General features: G+C 40.0%; 1 protein-coding gene across 9 annotated transcripts in view; it reads right to left on the bottom strand.

Moving 5' to 3' along the window:
* Nucleotides 1-24,510, bottom strand: part of PLCH1 (phospholipase C eta 1) — a 253,565-nt gene that overhangs the window by 15,070 nt on the left and 213,985 nt on the right. For all 9 annotated transcript variants that reach the window (XM_027543071.1, XM_027543077.1, XM_027543032.1 and 6 more), the window contains 6 exons: nucleotides 22,458-22,529; nucleotides 19,323-19,414; nucleotides 11,691-11,788; nucleotides 6,903-7,082; nucleotides 6,704-6,811; nucleotides 4,074-4,198 (listed from right to left, as the gene is read on the bottom strand). In XM_027543071.1, the coding sequence (XP_027398872.1) occupies nucleotides 4,074-4,198; nucleotides 6,704-6,811; nucleotides 6,903-7,082; nucleotides 11,691-11,788; nucleotides 19,323-19,414; nucleotides 22,458-22,529 (675 nt within the window). The remainder of the gene's footprint in view (nucleotides 1-4,073; nucleotides 4,199-6,703; nucleotides 6,812-6,902; nucleotides 7,083-11,690; nucleotides 11,789-19,322; nucleotides 19,415-22,457; nucleotides 22,530-24,510) is intronic.

Here is a 24,510-nt window from a genome sequence, read left to right as displayed (position 1 = left end):
TCAACCCACTCCAGTGTTCTTACCTGGAGAATCCCAGGGATGGGGAACCTGGTGGGCTGCCGCCTATGGGGTCGCACAGATTTGGACACAACTGAAGCGACTTAGCAGCAGCAGCAGCAGCTTCCTAAAGTATCACTTTATCTGTTTATTGTATGCATTTAAAAACACTGAGAAAGTGCCCAAAGGCCTCATCTGATACCATCTTGTTCTGTGGCTCAAGAAAGAGTTAAAATCTTCTGACAGAGAACCTCGTGAGCCATGATAAAGAGGTTGGATTTTAACCATAAAATAAAGATACTCATACATTTAAAAGATCCTTTAATACCACAAACTATATATTACAAAGATAAAGAGATAACTATGCAATGAAAAACATCTGGAAGAAACTCCCTTAGCCAAGTAACATTATCAGTCCTGGGATAAACTGACATAATGTGGCCTCTGATATGATGCACTGAGAAGGAAACACATTGCCCATGTAGCATTCCTGACAAATATGTTTATTCTAATCATGCACAATTGCATTCATCTCACACGCTAGCAAAGTAATGCTCAAAATTCTCCAAACCAGGCTTCAACAGTAAATGAACCGTGAACTTCTAGATGTTCAAGCTGGATTTAGAAAAGGCAGAGGAACCAGAGATCAAATTGCCAACATCTGTTGGATCATCAAAAAAGCAAGAGAGTTCCAGAAAAACATCTACTTCTGCTTTATCAACTATGCCAAAGCCTTTGACTGTGTGGATTACAATAAACTGTGGAAAATGCTTCAAGAGATGGGAATACCAGACCACCTTACCTGCCTCCTGAGAAATCTGTATGCAGATCCAGAAGCAAAAGTTAGAGCAGGGCATGGAACAACAGACTGGTTCCAAATCAGGAAAGGAGTACGTCAAGGCTGTATATTGTCACCCTGCTTATTTAACTTATATGCAGGGTACATCATGAGAAATGCCGGACTGGATGAAGCACAAGCTGGAACCAAGATTGCTGGAAAAAATATCAATAACCTCAGATATGCAGATGATACCACCCTTATGGAAGAAAGCGAAGAACTAAAAAGACTCCTGATGGAAGTGAGAGAGGAGAGTGAAAAAGTTGGCTTAAAATTCAACATTCAGAAAACTAACATCATGGCATCTGGTCCCATCATTTCATGGCAAATAGATGGGGAAACAATGGAAATAGTGACAGACTTTATTTTTTTGTGCTCCAGAATCAGTGGAGATGGTGATTGCAGCCATGAAATTCAAAGACACTTGCTCCTTGGAAGAAAAGCTATGACCAACATAGACAGCATACTAAAAAGCAGAGACATTACTTGCCAACAAAGGTCCATCTAGTCAAAGCGATGGTCTTTCCAATAGTCATGTACGGATGTGAGAGTTGGACTGTGAAGAAAGCTGAGTGCCGAAGAATTGATGCTTTTGAACTGTGGTGTTGGAGAAGACTCTTGAAAGTCCCTTGGACTGCAAGGAGGTCAGACCAGTCCATACTAAAGGAAATCAGTCCTGAATATTCATTGGAAGGACTGATGCTGAAGCTGAAACTGCAGTACTTTGGCCACCGATGCGAAAGACCTGATGGACATGAGTTGGAAAAGACCCTGACGGACATGAGTTTGAATAATCTCCAGAAGCTGGTGATGGACAGGGAAGCTTGGTGTGCTATAGTCCACGGGGTTGCCAAGAGTCGGACACAACTGAGAAACTGAACTAAATCATGAACAAACAATCAGGTAAATCCAAACTGAAGGACATTATGGACACAACTAGCTTGGACATTTATTTTAAAAGATAGCAATATAATGACAACAAAACTGGAAAACCGTTCTACATTTTAAAAGACCAAAGAGAAATGACAACTGAAAGCAATGTGTGATTCTTAATTGGATTCTGAATCTAAAAAGAAAAAAAATAATAAAAGAACAATTTTGGGACAATGGGGTAAAACTGAATACAGATATTATCTTAGATAAAATTATTGTACCAACAAACTCCTGGGTGTAAGATATGGTCAACGATGTACTTCACAACACAGAAAATACAGCCAATATTTTGCAATAATTGTAAATGGAAAGTAATCTTTCAAAACTGTATTTTAAAATTTTAAAAAGATGGATAAAGTTGTTCTGAGGGTCTAAAAGAAATAAAAAATAAAATAAAATAGCAGAAAAATATATTATTGTGCCAATATCTAATAACATGAGTGTAATGACTGTATTGCAGTTATACAGGATAACTTTGTTCTGTTTTAAAAATTAATTAATGAATTAATTTGGCTGTGCTGGGTATTCATTGAAGCATGCAGGATCTTTAGTTGTGGGATGTGGGATCAAGTTCCCTGAACAGGGATCGAACCTGGACCCCTCCTATACTGAGAGCATGGAGTCTTCACCACTCGACCACCAGGAAAGTCTCAATCTTCTTGTCTTTAAGAGAGAAATGCCTGGGCTTCCCTGGTGATCCATTGGCTAAGACTCCTTGCATCCAGTGCAAGGTTCCATCCTTGGTCAGGGAACTATATCCCACACGCTGCAACTAAAGATCCCAAAGGTTGTAACTAAGACCTGGAACAGCCAAATATTAAAAATAAGTATATTTATTTATATTAAATTAAAAAGAGAGAGAGAGAAATGCTGACGTATTTAGGGGTTTGGGTCATGATGTTAACTTACTCTCAAATAATTCTCCAAAGAAAAGGTATATATATATATATATATATATATGTATGAGTGTGTGTGTGTGTGTGTATAATTAAATACACACACATATAATTAAACTTTGTTATATTTGCTTTACGTCTCCCTTTCAAAACTGTATATGAATATTTACCATATACTCATTTACACATGAAAGGAAGATAGAGCGAAAGTAACAAAATTTAGTAACTTAATTGATGAATCTAGATGCTGAAGATACAGTGTTCATTCTGCTATTCCTGCAGTTTTTCTAAGGACTGAAATTTTTCAAAGCAAAAAGTTTAAGGGAAATATAGGAAGTGACTCTTCCCTTCTGCAGACAACAAAGAAAAAAGGGAAAGAAGAGGAAGTAAGGAGAAACTTTCTGATACTACCAACATAATTATTCTTGCTGCTGAGAGAACAGAATGGAAGAGGGGAGACCAGTGAGCTGAGAGCCTACTGCAGCAGAAATGCCAAGAGCTGATGGTGGCTGAGACTAGGCCAGAGGCATTACAGATGATACGGAAGACACGGTCCCACCTGAAGCTCTACTTCCTAAGAGGCAGGACATGGAGCCATCTGCTAAAGATGAGAAAGTGATGAGAATACATGTATGAGGAGAGAAGAGGTTGACAATATCTGCTGCGGGAAATGTGATGGAGGGCTGATCAGGTGGAGCTGGGATGGCACTGCAGAATTCATCAGAGATTAGAGACAGAGTTGATGGTGGGACCACTCAGAGCTATGTGGTTTCCCCATTGATATTCAAGATCCAGAAAGGATAGTTTAATAGGTGGGAGTGGCAAATAGCCTGAAGTGATGGACAACTCCTGAGAGGAAGGACAAGAGCAGAGGTGGGGCTGACAGATAGAGAGGAAACAGAGGCCAAGAAGGCCAAGAGCAGGTATAGTGGGAATCATGGAATGACAGCCCTGGGAAGAGCGAAGGCTGTGGTCACAGAGGGAGACATTGTAAAGTCATGCAACAGAAGTGCAGCAAGGGAAGAGTGGCCTGTGACCAGGGAGCAGGTGGCCGATGTGAAGCAGAGACGAGGGTCTCAGCAGATGAAAAATGCAGAGAGCGTAAGACATTCTCCTGTTCAGTGTTTCTATTAATAACAAAATTGCTCCTTGCATCTCAACTTAGCATCGCCAGTGTCCTTCTTGGATTGTCAATTGAATTGTATTGCACTCATGCCTCCAAAATAGATGATGCACTGCACTCCAGAAGGAATTGTGTGTACTTTGCCAGTAAGTCAGTTAATATCTGAGAAGCTGAGGTCAGGGCTCATTTACAAACACACACACACATACATACACAGCACCCTCAGATGAAATGTAAACACAATAAGATAATCACATAACTAACCACTTGGTCATACATGGCTTACCTCTCCTCGGTCTCCAAACATGGAATCTGGAGGTTTGGGGAGTTGTTGTCCACTGATCACTTTCAGGATGAGCTGTTTTTTGGGGTTGGCAGGAAGTGGATCACCTGAGAAAGGGTTGAAGGTACCTGAGAAATAGAGGTTAAAATCTAAGGTTGGTAGCATGGAAATTACACATACATATGCACACATGCTGAAGAAGGGAATGGCAACCCACTCCAGTGTTCTTGACTGGAGAATACCCAGGGACAGAGGAGCCTGGGATTTAAAGAATTAAATATACTGTGTGGGTGGTTTAGTCACTCAGTCATGTCTCTTTGCAACCCCATGGACTGTAGCCTGCCAGGCTCCTCTGTCCATGGGGATTCTTCAGGCAAGAATACTGGAGTGGGTAGCTGTCAGGAGCCAGTGTGAGGAACTCTGCCCATGGCAAAGGTCATGAGGAAGGAGGCTAGGCATATGCAAAGGCGGAATTGAGCCTCAGGAGTCCCCCTGGAAATTCTCAAGCATTTACACCCAAAACCAGAGTCTGCCTACTTTCTGCTTTGTGCTCTCACCCACACCTCTGACTTTACAGAGGGCTGTCCCCTACTACCTCTCTCTGAAAAAAGTTAACTTACAGCTCCAGTTAATAAAGTTCCTGGGTGTGATAGTGTTTCAACCTACAAACTCCTTTGGAAATCCTCTAGCCTGCCTGAATAGGTTTTTCCGGCCACATGTGATTATTCAGAGCCTCCCAAATGTGAGAAGCATGAGATGTTCTAAACTGTCTAAATACAGATTCCTTTGAGCAGTTAAAAGACTGATTAGAAATTGTATTGGTGAAGGGTTTTTCACTTGTTGGGCCAATGTTTGCTGCTAAGTTTCCATATCCCTTACCTGCTGTGTCCCTGGCAGTGTATTGATTAATATCATTGGTGTAAGTAGTAGCTTTAATGTTTGTAACCTTGGACCCTTGAATTAATTCTTTTTCTTGTTATAGCCCACCACACCTTTGCCCTGTAGGAATGCAACTTTATCTAATGCTTTTGGAGGGTGGCGCCTGACTAATCACCTTTAGAGAAAAATAAGTTTTCTGAAGAAAGGGTCTTAAAATGTCAACAGGCCTCCGGGCCAGAAGATGATGCAAATCACCTAAACTTTTGCATATGATAAGTTTGCAGGAAGAAAGCCTGGCTTACTGCATGACTCTACCCCTTCCCCCATTATCCTCTATGCATAATTTAAGGTATAAAAACTACTTTGGAAAATAAAGTGCGGGCCTTGTTCACCGAAGCTTGGTCTCTCCATGTCATTCTTTCTCTCACCTTCTGGCTGAATTATTCAGCCTCTTTTCTCCGCTGAATTTCCTCACTGAGCTATCCTTATTTCACCACTTTTTATATCCTTAATTAACGTTTAATTAAGCAATTGTGTCCTGATCCTCGCCGACGCCGTCCCCGCTTCGAATTCCCTAGATCCACCAGGGCTGGACTCCGGCAGGTAGCCATGCCCTCCTCCAGGGGATCTTCCCAACCCAGGGATTGAATCCAGGTCTCCCGCATTGCAGGCAAATTCTTCACTATCTGAACCACAAGGGAAGCCCATGAATACTAGAGTGGGTGGCCTATCCCTTCTCCCTGACCCAAGAATCGAACTGGGGTCTCCTGCAATGCAGGTAGATTCTTTACCAGCTGAGCTACAATGGAAGGCCAAACACCAGCCTACTAGGGAAGGCTACCAAATTATTAAACACTGGTGACAAGAGTTATTTACATTCCAAGTTGATACAGCCACTATGGAAGACAGTATGGTGATTCCTTAAAAAACTAGGAATAAAATTACCATATGACCCAACAAACCCAATACTGGGCATAAACACTGAAAAAACCATAACTGAAAAGGACACATGTATCCCAGTGTTCATTGCAGCACTATTTACAACAGCTAGGACATGGAAGCAACCTAGATGCCCATGGGCAGATGAATGGGTAAAGAATATGTGGTACATATATACAGTGAAATATTACTCAACCATTAAATAGGAACACATTTCAGTCAGTGCTAATGAGGTGGATGAACTTAGAGCCTATTATACAGAGTGAAGTCAGAAAGAGAAAAACAAATATATTGTGTATTAACATATATATATGGAATCTAGAAAGATGGTACTGATGAACCTATTTGTAGGGCAGCAGTGGAAATGCAGATATAGAAAGCAGACTTATGGACAGGGTAGCGGGGGCAGGAAGGAGAGGGTGGGACAAACAGAAACAGGATTGTGGAAACATATGCACTAACATATGTAAAATGGGACAACCAACAGGAATTTGCTGTATAACTCAGGAAACACAAACCAGGGCTCTGTGACATCCTAGAGGGCTGGGATGGGTGGGAGGTGTGAGGGAGGGGACACATGTATACCTATGGCTGATCCGTGTTGAAGTATGGCTGGAAACCAACACAATATTGCAATTAACCTTCGATTAAAAATAAGTATTTTTTAAAAAGAGTTCTTTATTTACATTCCAATACATAATTTTTCTCGTTTTTAAAAATCATGTTGCAAAACACTGAGGCACTCTGCTTTTCCGAGTGCTCCTTCAGTAAAGGTGTCTTGCATTCAGAGGTAAGACTATGAAATCAACACACACCTTTGCACATCTGCTGGGGTTTGAGAACGTAGCCGCAATTGCCGTTTGTCTTGAATTTGGCTCGATTTAACTGCATCATTCGCCCTTCAGACTGGTAGTTCAGTGCCACTGTGCAAGTTCAAAGTTTAAGAGAATTAGGTAACATAGCAGCCTAGACTCAAGACCCACGGAGAACTGCTCCTCCCAGAGGTATACACACCTAGCTGGCAACCTGCGTTCCAGTAGGGCAGAGGGTTGAAGTTACTGGAATCGATGCGGTAGGCGGAGGGATAAATCCTCGTGAGCTGCTTTTGGTTATAAATCATGAACTGCTCTGATTTCTGCTGAACCACTTGATGTGCTCTTGTTTCACTGAAGGATAACACATTTCCTGTGGTTCCTAACACAGTTTTTAACAAAGAAAACAGAAAAGTGAGAACTGCAGCAAAGAAAATACCACTCATGAAAGATCCTGAGGCCGATTACACCAATAATAAAAGGCAGAGCAAAAGAGCGAATTCAACCGGAAGAGGCTCAGCTCCTGAGCAAGAAAGATCTATAAAATCCTACTCCCAGGACTCTTTTGCCATTTCAGATCAGAGCTTTGCATCTTGTTCAGATAACTATCTATTTTTGAATCCCATATTCTCTCAAGAGAATTCTCTTATCTCCCTACTTCATGTTGATCTGGCTAGTAGGAAGAGGGCAGAGAAGAAACATTTTCTAGGTGCCTGATTCAAACAGAATAGCTTTGGCAGAGAGCAAGACACCTATGGATAAATAAAACTATCTGTGCAACTCATTCCTGATAAAAGGGAGACAATCATGGAAGGCAGCATTTAGAAAGCACACATGTGAAACACATTAAGTGACTGCATTTGCGGCTTAAGAAAATAAAGGGAAAAGAGTAATTCCAAAATAGGAAAATTGGGTTTTAAAGTTGATTTGAATAGAATCTTAAAGCCAGTCGAAACCTGTTTGGGAGAAAGGAATAATAATGGAAAAGAATTCAAAAGAATATTATGAGGAAGTAAAAGTTTCAGAAATAACATCATTCACCTAGCCAAGTTTATAAATAATGGGGAAAAAATGGGAGGTTAAAAAAAATAAACGAGGAAGCCGATATTAAATTTTCTGCTTAGAGCATCATCAGAAAGGGATAATCTAGGACCAACGATGCTACAAGTTAGGGGGTCACGATGGAGTAAACCTCCAAATATTTAATATCCTACCCCTTTCTCCCAATTCTGTCTTTTTGTGCCACACATCTAGAATGCCCCACTCCCACTCCTTCACTAAATATTCATACCGCATCCCCAAATGACCACCCAATCTTATCGGGACCTGTTGGAAAAGACCAGCCTAGATACAGACCTAAACTTACCCAGAGTCTCATTTTCATTCCAGGGTGTACTCTGAACCCAGACTGAAGGACATGGCCCATGAACCAGAGTTGAATTACTGTTTTACTGGACCTGAGCTATATCCAGACTGTACAAATTAATTTGTGCAGTCTCCCAGGGCCCCTGTGGTCCTCGGGGTTGTACAGTCTTAGATATTAAATACTGGCCAAATTGACTAGCAACTACATTCTAGAGTTGGAACTTGAAACATTCATAAATACAAATGAGAGGCAAAGAAATTAGAGAATTACAGTGTTTAATTTGATGATTTCCTACATATAGACTCCTTATCGTATATATCTTATTGACATAACTTTTTAGCAGAGATTACACATCTCAAGCATACTAAAAATGATCATACTTGTAGATGAGGAATACTTTGAACATAATAAAAGACAATATAGTCTTTTTGACAAACCACCTTCAGATGTAACAGCACTAAATTTAGTACCACTCTCTCCTCTCTCTACATAAATTAGGCACACCACATCATCAGTAAGATGACCTTGCTAACTAGGCACATGTCAATTAGTATATTAATAGAGCTGAGTTGTTTTGCATTAGGATAAGCCATGCATTCATTATCTATTACTTATTTTGTGGTGTACATACACATACACACACACAAGACAAAAATAGGTGATGTTCAAGAACTAAACAATCCTCAATATTATTTTCCATTAAGCTAATGGGATTATGATTTCCTGAGGCATGCAGTAGAAATTATATTTCTATGAACCAAATATACCTCTAACTCCATTTAAATACTTCCCAAGTTTATTTTCTAGCTGTAGGCAGTTATTGGCTTCCCGTGTAGCTCAGTCGGTAAACAATCTGCCTGCAATGCAGGAAACCTGGGTTCGATTCCTGGGTTGGGAAGATTCCCTGGAGAAGGGAATGGCAACCCACTCCAGTATTCTTGCCTGGAGAATCCCATGGACAGGGGAGCCTAGCAGGCTATAGTCCACGGGGTCGCAAGAGTTGGACACAACTTAGCGACTACACCACCACCACCCCTACCAGGCCGTTACTATAAGAATATGACATTCAGGTATCACCTCATACTGTTCAGAATGCTCATCATCAAAAAGTCTACAAATAATAAATGCTGGAGACAGTGTGGAGAAAATGGAACCTTCTACACTATTGCTGGGGATGCAAATTGTAGCAGCTACTATATTAAAAAGTGTGGAGGTTCCTTAAAAAACTAAAAATAGAACTACATAGGATCCAGCAATCCTACTCCTAGGCATATATCCAGATAACACAAAAACTCTAATTCAAAAAGGCACATGCATCTTGATGTTCATAGAAGCATTATTCACAACAGCTAAGACATGGGAGCAACTTAAATGTCCATCCACAGATGAATGGATAAAGAAGATGTGGGGGGTGCGTGTGTATGTGTGTGTATACATACATACATACATACATACATACATACACACACAACAGAAAAGTCAGCCATAAAAGAGAACAAAAGAATGCCATTTGCAGTAATATGGATGAACCTAAAGATTATCATACTAAGTAAAGTAAGTCAGACAAAGAAAGACAAATACTACATGATATGATTTACATGTGGGATCTGAAGTGTGACACAAATGAACTCATTTACACAATAGAAATAGACTCACAAACACAGAAAACAAACCTATGGTTACAAAAGAGGAAAGAGGAGGGATAAATTAGGAGTTTGGGATTAATATATACAACTATTAATGGAAACAGTGACAGAATTTATTTTCTTGGGCTCCAAAATCATTGCAGATGGTGACCGCAACCATGAAATTAAAAGATGCTTGTTCCTTGGGAGAAAGTGAAAGTGTTAGTCACTCAGTCAAGTCCGCTTCTTTGTGACCCTCGTGGACTGTAGCCCGCTAGGCTCCTCTGTCCATGGAATTTTTCAGGCAAGAATACTGGAGTGGGTTGCCATGTCCTCCTCCAGGGGATCTTCCCAACCCAGGGATCAAACCCATGTCTCCTGCATTGCAGGCAGATTCCTTACTGTGTGAGCCACTAGGGAAGTACCTTGGAAGAAAAGCTATGACAAACCTAGACAGCATATTAAAAAGCAGAAACATTACTTGGCCAACAAAGATCCATATAGTCAAAGCTATGGTTTTTCCAGTGGTCATGTATGGATGTGAGAGTTGGACCATAAAGAAGGCTGAATACCAAAGAATTGATGCTTTTGAACTGTGGTGTTGGAGAAGACCCTTGAGAGTCCCTTAGACTGCAAGGAGGTCAAACCAGTCAGTCCTAAAAGAAATCAGTCCTGAATATTCATTGAAAGGACTGATGCTGAAGGTTCAATACTTTGGCCATCTGATGCAAGAGCCTACTCATTAGAAAAGACCCTGATGCTGGGAAACATTGAAGGCAGGAGGAGAAGGGGATGACAGAGGATGAGATGGTTGGATGGTATCACCAACTTGATGGACATGAGTTTGAGCAAGTTGCAGGAGATGGTGAAGGACAGGGAAGCCTGGTGTGCTGCAGTCCATGGAGTCACAGAGTCAGACATGACTAAGAAACTGAATAAAAACAAGAACAAAATACATACCGTAAACAACAAGTGGTACAAGGGACTAAATTCAACATCTTATAATAACTTATAATGGAAAAGAATCTGGAAAAAAAGAATGTTCACTTTCTCAGAAGTCTACAGGTTCTCATATTCTCATACACGAAGTTCAATTTTTCTTAATAATTATCATCATCTGAAGAAGGATTCAACACCAAAGGGAAGAAAATCTTTAGATAAAAAAATATATACTTGTAGAATAGGGGAAGAAAAAAGAAAGATCTGAGGAAAAATCCTGGAGGTTGTGAAGACACAAAACTCAGCACAACGTTGTTTTAGCATCACTGAGAAAATGGAAGACTCTGATGTAATTTTCACTTCCACTGAAACTACAATTATACTGAAAACCCACATGATCATAGTTTATTTTCATAAGCACTCAATAACTGGACAAAACACAAGTGAGAAGAGAAGAGGCTAAGGAGAAAGTGCAGCCAGCAGGAAGTCAAGGTAAGAAGAGTTGTGACTAGGATTTCTCGGTTCCACATATGGCAATTGATGGGTAAAAAACTGTGAAAGAGACAATGCTTTTGAAATTTCTGCTCTTTTTGTTAAAATTGCAATCTGTGGGTTAAATTATTTTCATCAAGGTCAAAACTCTTAATGAGAAAATATGGGGCGTTTCAGGATATTATTTCCGCCAATTAGTTTCCTCTTTCTTCTAGTCATTCACACTTGGAATGGCCATCTGTGATCTGACCATCAAACTAGGTCAAGTCTCCATAGTTTAAACACAGGGAAGACCTTCCTCTGATCCATCTGCCTTTTTAATAATAAAGTCCTCCTCTGCCCTGCAGGAAATGTCTCTGACCTCTAGCCAGTTAGGCAAACAAAGTGATCAATAGAGCGCTCCCTGTGAGCTAAGCATTGTTCCAGCAATCAGTTTCCTGACACTCAAGTTGGATTCTACGCAGTTCCAGCAATGTGTGCTGATGATTCGATTAACAAAAGTTTAATTAACAATTGACAAAGAAAGGTCAGGGGTGTTTATCCAGAAGTAAAAACACTCAGGCCTTACCGTCATCCACAATGTCCTGGGCTGCCACAGAGTTTGTGTACACAACCAAATCAGAGAGCTCTCGACACAGCTTCATGGTTTTCCTTCGGCGGCCCAACCTGTAAAACACACCCAGGACTCAAGACATTTTAGAGCTGGAAGAAGTTTGGGCTTTTGGTTACTCCACCTTCCCTACATGCTCTGATGGAGCCAGGATTAGAACCTAAATGTGATTTTAGTTTAGCACTGTCTCCACCACAACACTCTACTCATGTGGCTTTATTCACTGTTCAGCCAGATTTTATCCACAGTCTCTTCTCCTGAATTTATGAATTCTGTTGTGAGGGGCTGGATTCCTACCAGTACCCAACTGTGGAGTAATACCAGAGTTTACCAGGGAATCACCCTATTTTGGCAGGAGAACCTCCCTAGACTAAAAAGCATATTATACATCTAAGAGTCCCTTGGACTGCAAGGAGATCAAACCAGTCAATCCTAAAGGAAATGAACCCTGAATATGCATTGGAAGGACTGATGCTGAAGCTGAAGGCTCAATACTCTGGCCACCTGCTGCAAAAAGCTGACTCATTGGAAAAGACCCTGATGCTGGGAAAGATTTATGGCAGGAGGAGAAGAGGGCAACAGAAGATGAAATGGTTGGATGGCATCACCAACTCAATGGACATGAGTTTGAGCAAACTCCAGGAGATAGTGAAGGACAGGAAAGCCTGGTGTATGGTAGTCCATGGGGTCACAAATAGTCAGACACGAATTAGTGACTGAACAATAATACATCTAACAAGAAATACACCAAACTTTCCATAGTCATTATCTTCTAGAGGTAAATTTATAGTGATTTTGATTTTCTTCTTTGCTTTTTCTATTAATATATTCTTCAACTTTTTTAAGACAAACATCACTTATTCTCTCTATATATCTATACAGTATATATCCTATAAACCACTCCTAGGATTTCTTTTCCTCCACAACTTTACAAATTCTACCACTTACTCTTTGCCTCAGTAAATTCTCCACAGAATAACACATTCCCTTTACAGAAGCACTTTTCTCCTCCCAGAAAACATATAATCATTAAAAACTTCAGCCCTCACCAAATATACACAAATGGCCAATAAGAACATGACAAGAAGCTCACTAGTCATTGAGGAGATGCAAACCAAACTAAAATGAGATACTATTCATGTCTACTAGGTTGGCTATAACCAAAAGGGCAGGTAATAATGTGCATTGGCAAGGATGAGGAGAAATTGGAATGTTCACACACTACTGGAGAATTTTAAATGGCTCAATTGCTTTGCTCAATTTCAACTGCCAATAGTTTGGCAGTTCAAAAAATGAAACAGTTACCATGTGACTCAGCAATTCCACTTTTAACTATATACCCAAGAGAAATTAAAACCTATATTTACAGAAAAAACTTAGAAATGAATGTTCATAGCAGTATTATCTATAATAGCCAGAACGTAAAAACAACCTAAATATCCTTCAGCTAATGAACAAATAAAGTGCAATATATTCATACAATGGAATATTATTCAACAATAAAAATGATGAAGTACTGATACATTCTACAACACAGATGAATCTTGGAAATATTATACTAAGTGAAAGAAGTCAGACAAAATGGGCCAAATATGGTAGGATTCCATTTATAGGTAATGTCCAGAAAAGGCAAATTTATAGAGACAAAAAGCAGATTAGTTGGGGGGCTTTCCTGGTGGTCCAATGGTTAAGACGCTACACTCCCAAAACAGGAGGCACAAGTTTGATTCCTGGTCTTGGAACTAAGATCCCCACATGCCACAGGGTGCAGCCAAAAAAAAAAAGAAGTAGATTAGTTGGTATCAGGGGCTAGGGGAAAGAGGGATGGGAAATCTCTGCTAATGGTAGAGTTTCTTTTTGTTGTGGTGAAATGTTCTGGAATTAGATAGTGATGATATAGATTTATTCACTCTGTTAATATTTATTGAGCACCTAATGGAGATAAAATAGTAAACAAATCAGACAAAAATTCTTATCATGATGATATTTATAAACATTCAACAAAAAAATTAAAGTCAAAATGTGTCAATAACGCATTTGAGAAAGAAGACATGAGCACAAACAGGAATAAAAATCAATGGGAAGAAACAGTCTATCTTCCTCCTTTACCATGTAATTAGGAAATTCTGTAGCCATAGGTGAAAAATCTGGTTTTGTGAAAGCAAATGATTATAAATGAATGTGAGGGAAGCCATGCCTAGAAAGGACAAGTAAAACCCCCAAGACACTCCATATTACAGAGAATTTCTACATACAGTTTGCTTTTTTTAATTCTTATCTAAAAATTGAGTTAGTTTATTGAAGTCCCAAAAGGCTACAGTCATAGCTGCTTGGGCCTTGGTAGCTATTACGGGCAAATTTCTAATTAATTTAAGTGAAGCATGGAACATGACTTTATTCGATAGCTTCCCTGGCTATTGGGCTTCCCAGGAGGCACTAGCAGTAAAGAACCCACCTGCCAAAATAGGAGACATAAGAGATGTGGGTTTGATCCCTGTGTTAGAAGATGATTCAGAGTTGAGCCTTTGTCAAACTTATATTTGAGAACATTCACAGCAGAGGTCTCCTGGAAAGTGACTCTATTCTCTTATATCCTTTAACTATTTATACATATTGGATTTTCTGTACCCTAAGGGTAAGGACCATACACATCTTCTTTGCCCTTACTAATTAGCTACTATCTTATATATGGACATTCTGTTGAAGTGAGGCTCAAATACAAAATTGAATTCAACATTAAGTGATTCTTTCCTACAGGACCTCTATGCCTCCAATTTTGCTTTAGTCTTTCAATAAAGCCAAGGTGTGTGCGTGGATGTGCACGTTTGTATATCTGTCTATCTATGAAGCATATAATTTATATTCCTTTGTGAGACTTACTGTATGTATAATCTTCCAGAAAATCCTATATCAAATCATGTATCACAATTTGGGTTCTAAAATTGTGATCATTTTACTCATCCCAAATTCTACCAGCAATTATAAAGCAGGCCTCTCTGGTGACTCGGTGGTAAAGAATCTGCCTGGCAATGCAGGAGACATGGGTTTGATCCCACGGTCAGGAAGACCCCCTGGAGGAGGAAATGGCAGCTCACCCCAGTATTCTTGCCTGGAGCACCCCATGGGCAGAGGAGCCCAGTGGGCTACAATCCATGGGGTCACAAGAGTCAGACACGACTTAATGACTCAACAACAAATAATAGAGCAGCAGCTGATGTTTTTCAGCACTTAGTTAATTGGGGTAGGGCTCATCAGGCTAAACAGTTGAAGTCCATTAATCCTTAGAGTGACCCTATGAAATAGATATAAATGAGGAGCCTACATAGCCCCATGTAAAAGTTGGAGGAACAAGAGTTTGAAGTCTGGCTGATTTCAGATTCCCAGCTCTTCTCATGTGCTTATCATCTGTCTTCTACTTCAATCTCCTGTAAAGCTCCTTTGTGCTAGTTCATGTGGCCCTTCTCCTCTGAAGATACATTTTACCTGACAGATGTTAGAGTTCAGATCATTTCAGTCGCTCAATCGTGTCTGACTCTTTCTGACCCATGGACTGCAGCACGTAAGGCCTCCCTGTCCATCACCAACTCCTGAAGTTTACTCAAACTCATGCCCATTGAATCAGTGATGCCATCCAATCATCTCATCCTCTGTCATCTCCTTCTCCTCCCACCTTCAATCTTTCCCAGCATCAGGGTCTTTTCAAATGAGTCAGTTCTTCGCATCAGGTGGCCAAAGTATGGGAGTTTCAGATTCAACATCAGTCCTTCCAGTGAATATTCAGGACTGATTTCCCTTCAGATGGACTGGTTGGATCTCCTTGCTGTCCAAGGGACTCTCAAGAGTCTTCTCCAACACCACAGTTCAAAAGCATCAATTCTTCGGCACTCAGCTTTCTTTATATTCCAACTGTCATATCGAGACATTACCACTGGATAAACCATAGCTTTGACTAGATGGACCTCTGTTGGCAAAGTAACGTCTATGCTTTTTAATATGCTATCTAGGTTAGTCATAACTTTTCTTCCAAGGAGTGTCTTTTAAATTCATGGCTGCAGTCACCATCTGCAGTGATTTTGGAGCCCCAAAAGTAAAGTCTGCCACTGTTTCCACTGTTTCCCCAACTATTTGCCATGAAGTGATGGGACTAGATGCCATGATCTTTGTTTTCTGAACGTTGAGCTTTAAGCCAACTTTTTCACTCTCCTCTTTCATTTTCATCAAGAGGCTCTTTAGTTCTTCTTCACTTTCTGCCAGAAGTGTGGTGTCATCTGCATAGCTGAGGTTATTGATATTTCTCCCGGCAATCGTGATTCCAGCTTGTGCTTCATCCAGCCTAGCGTTTCTCATGATGTACTCTGCATATAAGATAAATAAGCAGGGTGACAATATACAGCCTTGATGTACTCCTTTTCCTATTTGGAACCAGTCTGTTGTTCCATGTCCAGTTCTAACTGTTGCTTCCTGACTTGCATACAGATTTCTCAAGAGGCAGGTCAGGTGGTCTGGTATTCCCATCTCTTTCAGAATTTTCCACAGTTTATTGTGATCCACACAGTCAAAGGCTTTGGCATTGATAAAGCAGAAATAGATGTTTTTCTGGAACTCTTGCTTTTTCGATGATCTAGTGGATATTTGATCTCTGGTTCCTCTGCCTTTGCTAAATTCAGCTTGAACATCTGGAAGTTCACAGTTCACATAATGTTTAAACCTGGTTTGGAGAATTTTGAGCATTACTTTACTAGCGTGTGAGATGAGTGCAATTGTGCGGTCGTTTGAGCATTCTTTAGCATTGCCTTTTTTGGGGATTGGAATGAAATCTGACCTTTTCCAGTCCTGTGGCCACTGCTGAGTTTTCCAAATTTGCTGGCATATTGAATGCAGCACTTTCACAGCATCATCTTTCAGGATTTGAAATAGCTCAACTGGAATTCCATCACCTCCACTAGCTTTGTTCATAGTGATGCTTCCTAAGGCCCACTTGACTTCACATTCCAGGATGTCTGGCTCTAGGTGAGTGATCATACCATCATGAATTATCTGGATCATGAAGATCTTTTTTGTACAGTTCTTCTGTGCATTCTTGCCACCTCTTCTTAAATCTTCTTCTGTTCAGTTCAGTTCAGTCGCTCAGTCCTGTCCGGCTCTTTGCGACCCCATGAATTGGGGTTACCAACTCCTGGAGTTCACTCAAACTTACGTCCATTGAGTCAGTGATGCCATCCAGCCATCTCATCCTCTGTCATCCCCTTTTCCTCCTGCCCCCAATCCCTCCCAACATCAGGGTCTTTTCCAATGAGCCAACTCTTCACATGAGGTGGCCAAAGTACTGGAGTTTCAGCTTTAGCATCATTCCTTCCAAAGAACACCCAGGGCTGATCTCCTTCAGAACGGACTGGTTGGATCTCCTTGCAGTCCAAGGGATTCGCAAGAGTCTTCTCCAACACCACAGTTCAAAAGCATCAATTCTTCAGCGCTCAGCTTTCTTCACAGTTCAACTCTCACATCCATACATGACCACAGGAAAAACCATAGCCTTGACTAGACGGACCTTTGTTGACAAAGTAATGTCTCTGCTTTTGAATATGCTATCTAGGTTGGTCATAACTTTCCTTCCAAGGAATAAGCATCTTTTAATTTCATGGCTGCAATCACCATCTCCACTGATTTTGGAGCCCAGAAAAATAAAGTCTGACACTGTTTCCACTGTCCCCATCTATTTCCCATGAAGTGATGGGACCAGATGCCATGATCTTCGTTTTCTGAATGTTGAGCTTTAAGGCCAACATTTTCACTCTCCTCTTTCACTTTCATCAAGAGGCTTTTTAGTTCCTCTTCACTTTCTGCCATAAGGGTGGTATCATCTGCATATCTGAGGTTATTATTTCTCCTGGCAATCTTGATCCCAGCTTGTGCTTCTTTCAGCCTGGCGTCTCTCATGATGTACTCTGTATATAAGTTAAATAATCAGGGTAATAGTATACAGCCTTGACGTACTCCTTTTCCTATTTGGAACTAGTCTGTTTTTCCATGTCCAGTTCTAACTGTTGCTTCCTGACCTGCATATAGGTTTCTCAAGAGGCAGGTCAGGTGTCTGGTATTCCCATCTCTTGAAGAATTTTCCACAGTTTATTGTGACCCACACAGTCAAAGGCTTTGGCATAGTCAATAAAGCAGAAATAGGTGTTTTTCTGGAACTCTCTTGCTTTTTCGATGATCCAGCGGATGTTAGCAATTTGATCTCTGGTTCCCCTGCCTTTTCTAAAACCAGTTTGAACATCCGGAAGTTCACGGTTCACCTATTGCAATCTGTCCTTTATTGAGCCCATCTTTGCATGAAATGTTCCCTTGGTATCTCTAATTTTCTTGAAGAGATCTCTAGTCTTTCCCATTCTATTGCTAATTTTCTTGAAGAGATCTCTAGTCTTTCCCATTCTATTGTTCTCCTCTATTTCTTTGCATTGATCACTAGAAAGGCTTTCTTATCTCTCCTTGCTATTCTTTGGAACTCTGCATTCAAATGGGTATATCTTTCCTTTACTCCTTTGCTTTTTGCATCTCTTCTTTTCACAGCTATTTGTAAGGCCTCCTCAGACAGCCATTTTGCTTTTTTGCATTTCTTTTTCTTGGGGACCGTCTTGCTCCCTTTCCCCTGTACAATGCCATGAACCTCTGTCCATAATTCATCCGGCACTCTACCAGGTCTAGTCCCTTAAACATATTTCTCACTTCCACTGTATAATAGTTAGGGATTTGATTTAGGTCATACATGCATGGTCTAGTGTTTGTCCATACTTTCTTCAATTTAAGTCTGACTTTGGCAATAAGGAGTTCATGATCTGAGCCACAGTCAGCTCCTATGGCTTGTTTTTGCTGACTGTATAGAGCTTCTCCATCTTTGGCTGCAAAGAATATAGTCAATCTGATTTCAGTGTTGACCATATGGCGATGTCCATGTGTAGAGTCTTCTCTTGTGTTATTGGAAGAGGGTGTTTGCTATGACCAGTGTGTTCTCTTGGCAAAACTCTGTTAGCCTTTGCCCTTCTTCATTCTGTACTCCAAGGCCAAATTTGCCTGTTACTCCAGGTGTTTCTTGACTTTTTACTTTTGCATTCCCGTCCCCTATAATGAAAAGGACATCTTTTTTCTTATTTTGGTGTTAGTTCTAAAAGGTCTTGTAGGTCTTCATATAACCGTTCAACTTCAGCTTCTTCAGCATTACTGGTCAGGGCATAGACTTGGATTACCGTGATACTGAATGGTTTGCTTTGGAGACGAACAGAGATCATTCTGTCATTTTTGAGATTGCATCCAAGTACTGCATTTCGGACTTTTTTGTTGACTATGAGGGCTACTCCATTTCTTCTAAGGGATTCTTGCCTGTTACAGCCAGCATTTATTAAGAGCCCACTGCGCATCAGGCTGTAAAATCCCCTACATATATTATCATCTCATATCCTGATCACATGTCCCACTGCACTGAGCCCTTTACCTTGTTATCTGATTTTCCAGATACATACAACTAACCAGCCAAGCTGATGGGGATATGGAGGTCCTGGGAGCCTGAGTAAGAAACATGGGGAGTTTTCTTACCGGTACAGCTGGCCAGTTTCCTTGCCAGGATTCTGCTGTGCGTCCTCCTCATCATCAGTACTATAAGATTTAGACCGTGATTTTGTGGTTTTCTGCCAGAAAAATCAGAGCAAACTTAACACAAACTCATTGCATCAGGTACCTCTATAATACACAGAAAATGAAATGAACTTTAAAATATACATAGACACACAAGGACAGTAACCTGGAGGAAAAGAATTGACCAAACATTGCAGCTTGCTTTAGCAACAAGCATTTGCTGTTTAGTCACTAAGCCATGTCTGACTCATTTGGGACGCTATGGATTGTAGTCTGCCAGGCTCCTCTGTCCATGGGATTTCCCAGGCAAGAAAGCTGGAGTGGTGGCCATTTCCTACTCCAGTGGATCTTCCCAATCTAGAGATAAAATCCTCATTTCCTGTGGCTCCTGCATTGGCAGGCAGTTTCTTTACCACTGACCCATGTGGAAAGCCTAATAACAAGAGTGTCTTTGGCCAAAATTATCTTAAAATAATCAAGGCAAAACTGATGGTTTCATGCTGTAAAACTGACTTCTAAGGCACATAAAATATAGATTTTAGACTATTAGTCATGCATTAAAGGTTTCTATGAGGGGTAGAGTCAAGTTGTAATATATATTTAAATGATTGTAAGGGATAAAATGTCCTCATATAGAAAGCTCACTGTTCCTTTTGAATTACTTATAAAAGGCAGATTTTATTAAAAAAAAAAAAAAGACAAAAGCAGTAATTTTTTAATGAATAATTACCATTCCTGCTTTTGTTTAGTATGGACTCAAAAACTCATCTAAGTCAAACTGTTCTTTTGAGATTTTGACCCATTTTAATTTCTAGAGCAGAATGAAGATTATTACCTATGGTATTCAGGCTGAAAGACTGTAGGACTAACCTGATGTCTTTGGACAGATTAGCTGTTAGACCCAAAACCTTAGCAATGATGCAGTTTCATCCCCACAACATTGGAAATAAATCCAATATTTGGCAACACATATCTCAACAACACAAACAATGGGGAGGGACCCAACTGCAGAAAACCATGTCACCAAAAACTCAGCTTCTACAAACAAAGGTAAAACTTTTAGACAAGTACCTTGGACATCTGGGGAACATGTCTTAGAAAAGGAAAGGGATTCCATCCCCACATTACCATGGGACCAAATTGCCTTCCAGATTTCCTCATTCATAATCAATAAAAAAGCAAGCCACACTATTGCCATAAATGCACTCTACTGCACTGGCAGCAAGGCGCCAATTTAGTCTGGAACCTTCTCAGGTCTTGGTTATGCCTTGAGCACAACAGTGTACCTGGAGTGGGAACCCAAGCATCTGATGAGCTCCTGTTTCAGACTGGCCTCTCACCAAGCTGATAAATCAGTTAATCTCTCAAGTTTCTTATTGTACTTTTTCTAAAGGGCAGAAAAATAACATCTATCTTAAAGGATTACTATTTTTGTGGTGGTTAAATAAGATGGCATGGAAAATTGTATAAACTTTGTATAAACTTTCAGTTTAAAATACTATTAACTTTTTAAAAAATAACCTATAAAGTCTTGAGGACATTCATTCTTATGACTTAAGACATAATAAAGTCTGATTCTGTAGTAGCTGAAGCACTCCATAAAAGCTTTACTTTGGAAAATAATTTTAATTTAAATGAGTAGTTGTAATCAAGAAATGAAATATTCAATTCCATATACAATTAGCAATTTGAAGAGTTACAAAAATAATAAATCTATTTCTCAGGTTCATTTTAAAATATAAAATGCAAAAAGCAGAAATAAGTAATAATCATCAACAACAGGTATTTGGAGAAACAATGATATATTTTCTTTATATGAAGTTTTGATACATCATCATTAGTATACCATATAATCAGTTTTCATCTTACTTTTTTAAGGTTTTGCATGTTGAACTCTTTAGAGAGATCATCTTTCAATGGCATAATTGTCCACTGTGTGAATGAATCATAATTTACTTAAGCAGTCTATATGGGAGAACATTTTTATTGTTTTCAGTTTATTATGACTATTTTGTCCAAACTTTTAATAAATTATCCTGTTGATGGGCAGGAAATTCTAGGTACAACGTTCTTTAAAGTACAAGAAATGGCCTTGGGAAACCTCATGCATAAAATTCATCACTTAATAACTGCTTTACCTTTTTATTGACGTATCATACACTTAGAAAAGTACAAGAACTGTACGTGTAGAGCATGATGACTTTCCACATGTGAAACCACCCAAATGAGGAAATGAAATATTATCTGCCCCCAAATCTTCAGATTCTCCCATTTGGTCATCACCTTCTCCCCAGAAGTAACTACTATCCTGACTTTAACCCCATAGATTTTTTTTAGCCTATTTTTGAGGTTCATATAAATGGACTCAAACTATATGCACTCTTCTGGGTCTGGCTTCTTTTGCTCAATGTCATGTTTACAAAGATCACACTACTGCATGTAGTTGTAGTTTTGTCATTCTCATTGCTGATATTCTCTTACACGAATACACCATCATTTTTATTCATTCGATCATCGATAGACATTTGAACTGTTTCTTATTTGTACTATTACAAATAAGACCCCTATAAATATCATTGCTTCAGTCTCATGACACACACCTAACAATAGAGCTGATAAGCCGCTCATGGTTCACAGAGTGGTTGAGTAGATACTGTGAGGGTGTTATTGTGGAGGATGTATGCAGAATCTCAACATCATTCTAATTTACATTCCCCAGGGCTGATCAGGGTTTTTCCATATCAGTCCCTTGAATATCTTCTATTGTGAAGCACAGTTAAGTCTTTTGCTCATTTTTTAAAAATTAGGGTGCTTTCTATTGATTTGTAGAGATATTTTAATATATTCAGGATATAAGTCCTTTGTGTGATAAGTGTAGTGAAAATATTATTTCCCAGTATGCTATTTGCTCTTTCATACTTCTGATGAACAGAAGTTCTTAAATTTTAAAGTAGTTTCACTGTCAATCTTTTCCTTTTCTGGGGTCCTGTTTAAGGAATCTACAGTTATTCCAAGGTCATGATGATATTCTCCTGTTACCTTCTCGACTCTTTAAATTAACTGAGTTATGCAAATTATCACTCTTAATTCATTTACCTTATGTTTTCCGAAGTTGGTCATGAGGGATCGTCCATGTGCTTTCTTTCCACTTTCCTTTGCATCTGGATGCTGAGTAAATAAAGCATAATATGATTGTTCGATTGTTTATCTTCTTTGTTTTTGTTTCGTCCTCAATTCTGGTGGAAGGGAATGGGGCCCCTCTCTCCTTCTGCCTCCAGGTGGGCAGCAAGCAAGTGCTGCTCATTTCCTCCTGCTCTGCCCTCCACTTCCCTGCAGGTGCTGTGTCCGTCTTCAGAGAGGGGGACATGCACAGGCTAGAGGTCTGTACCCCAGGGGACAGAAAGCCACCCTGCTAAAAGGGTTTAGGCTCTTATCCAATTGCCATCCCTAAAAATATGTATTAGGTGATTCACATGATCTAGGGGGACACCTATAGGCCCTCCCTGCCTCCTAGGACTTCCAGTTGAACAGAGATCATCTCATAAAAGGGAAGAATGTGGGTGGGTGAGCAAAACCACCCCAAATCAAAAGGTCAGGGAGAGCATCTACATATATCTATAGAAACTAATTAAAGATGCAGTTCAGAAGAGGGAGGCTGGGTTGGGGAAAGAGGTAGTTCAGAAAATGCTGGAGAAGGGTGGGTAGCGGGTTTACAGGTTTATACATATTAGCTGGTTTATATGTATTGACTGCCTTTGAAGATCTATTAAAGCTGATCATTAACCCTTCAAAAACACTGGAATTAAGAAAGTAGTTCAGATGTGGCATAGAAGTAACTCTGCTCTCCAAGTTAGAAGACTCAATTCTGCCACCAAGTAATCACAGGTCTTTGGCAAAACTCACTCTCTTGACCTCAGTTCTCTTATCTGTGAGTTGCGGGGAAGAATACACCAATTAACCTCTGAGTTCCTTTCTAGTTCTAGTAGCTCATTCCTCAGTAGGGGAACATGTCATCTATTGTCCAAAACAAGACTCTGAAGAGTAAAATGGGGCACTTTTAGTAATGACACTGGGACAACAGGTATGAAGTAGGGCTGTCCCAGGCAGGTTGAGGTATAACGTCATGTATTTAACAGGCACCTACTATGCCCCAAGGACTATACCAAGTACATTACATATATTCTCTAATTCTAATATATACAACCATGCCTAGAGACAACTGTAATTAAAATCCCAGTTTTACAGATAATAAAAACTAAAGTATAGCAAAGTTAGATAACATGCCCAAAGTTGCAAAGCCAGTTGATGATAAAACAGGGATTCTGTATAGTTCTAAGTCTCCTGTCTGACTTGCTACCTCTCCCCTATTCTATATTCCCTCTTTATGTAAAAGTATATACAAATCTCTCCCCCCAACTTGACCTCTCCTTGAGCATCAACACCACACTGTTAATTGAATTAATGGATCAGACATCATGGTAAGAGCTTGACATGTATACAAGGGAGACAGCAAGCAAGAGAGGGGCAGACCCTGTTCCTCCCAGGGCTTGCACTTTAATGATGAACACAAATGATCATAACACACTTGAACAAGACTATGATGGGGAAGGTCCAGCATGCTGCCTCATGACAGAGAAGGCAGATTAAGAAGGACTTCTAAGGGCACATGTTACAAAAGCTAAAGCCAAAGATAGGTAGACATTGTCTACATGATGTGAAAAAGAAGGGTGCTGTGGCCCGGAAAGTGTGAACACAAAGGCCAAATGCTGTAAACATGGTACCTTCCAGGAAACTAAGCGGGGTGTGTGTGTTTATATTATACACATGCATTAGTTGACTAGTCAGAGCAGGGGTTGGATCGTCTTTTGGGCTATAGCTTGCAATGTGAACTTTATCCTCCAAGCTATGAACAGCTTCTGAATGGTTTACGATAGAAAAATAACATGGTCAGACACGTATTTCTGAAATATCACTACGGTAGTAGTTGTATAAATGAGAGAATGGAGGGAGTGGGACCTTGGGAGAGCTGGAAAAGTCTATTTAAGGACCTATTAAGGCTACCCAGATGACCAGAACTGGGATGTAAAAAAGGGGTGGATTCAAGGACTTAAGGTAAGCATCCTTCCTGTATATACTAAGTTCTTCCAGT

Source organism: Bos indicus x Bos taurus, chromosome 1 (assembly GCF_003369695.1).
Source record: "Bos indicus x Bos taurus breed Angus x Brahman F1 hybrid chromosome 1, Bos_hybrid_MaternalHap_v2.0, whole genome shotgun sequence".
Taxonomy (NCBI): domain Eukaryota; kingdom Metazoa; phylum Chordata; class Mammalia; order Artiodactyla; family Bovidae; genus Bos; species Bos indicus x Bos taurus.
The sequence above is the reverse complement of the archived record's forward strand: the minus strand, read 5'-3'. Positions and strand labels throughout refer to the sequence as shown.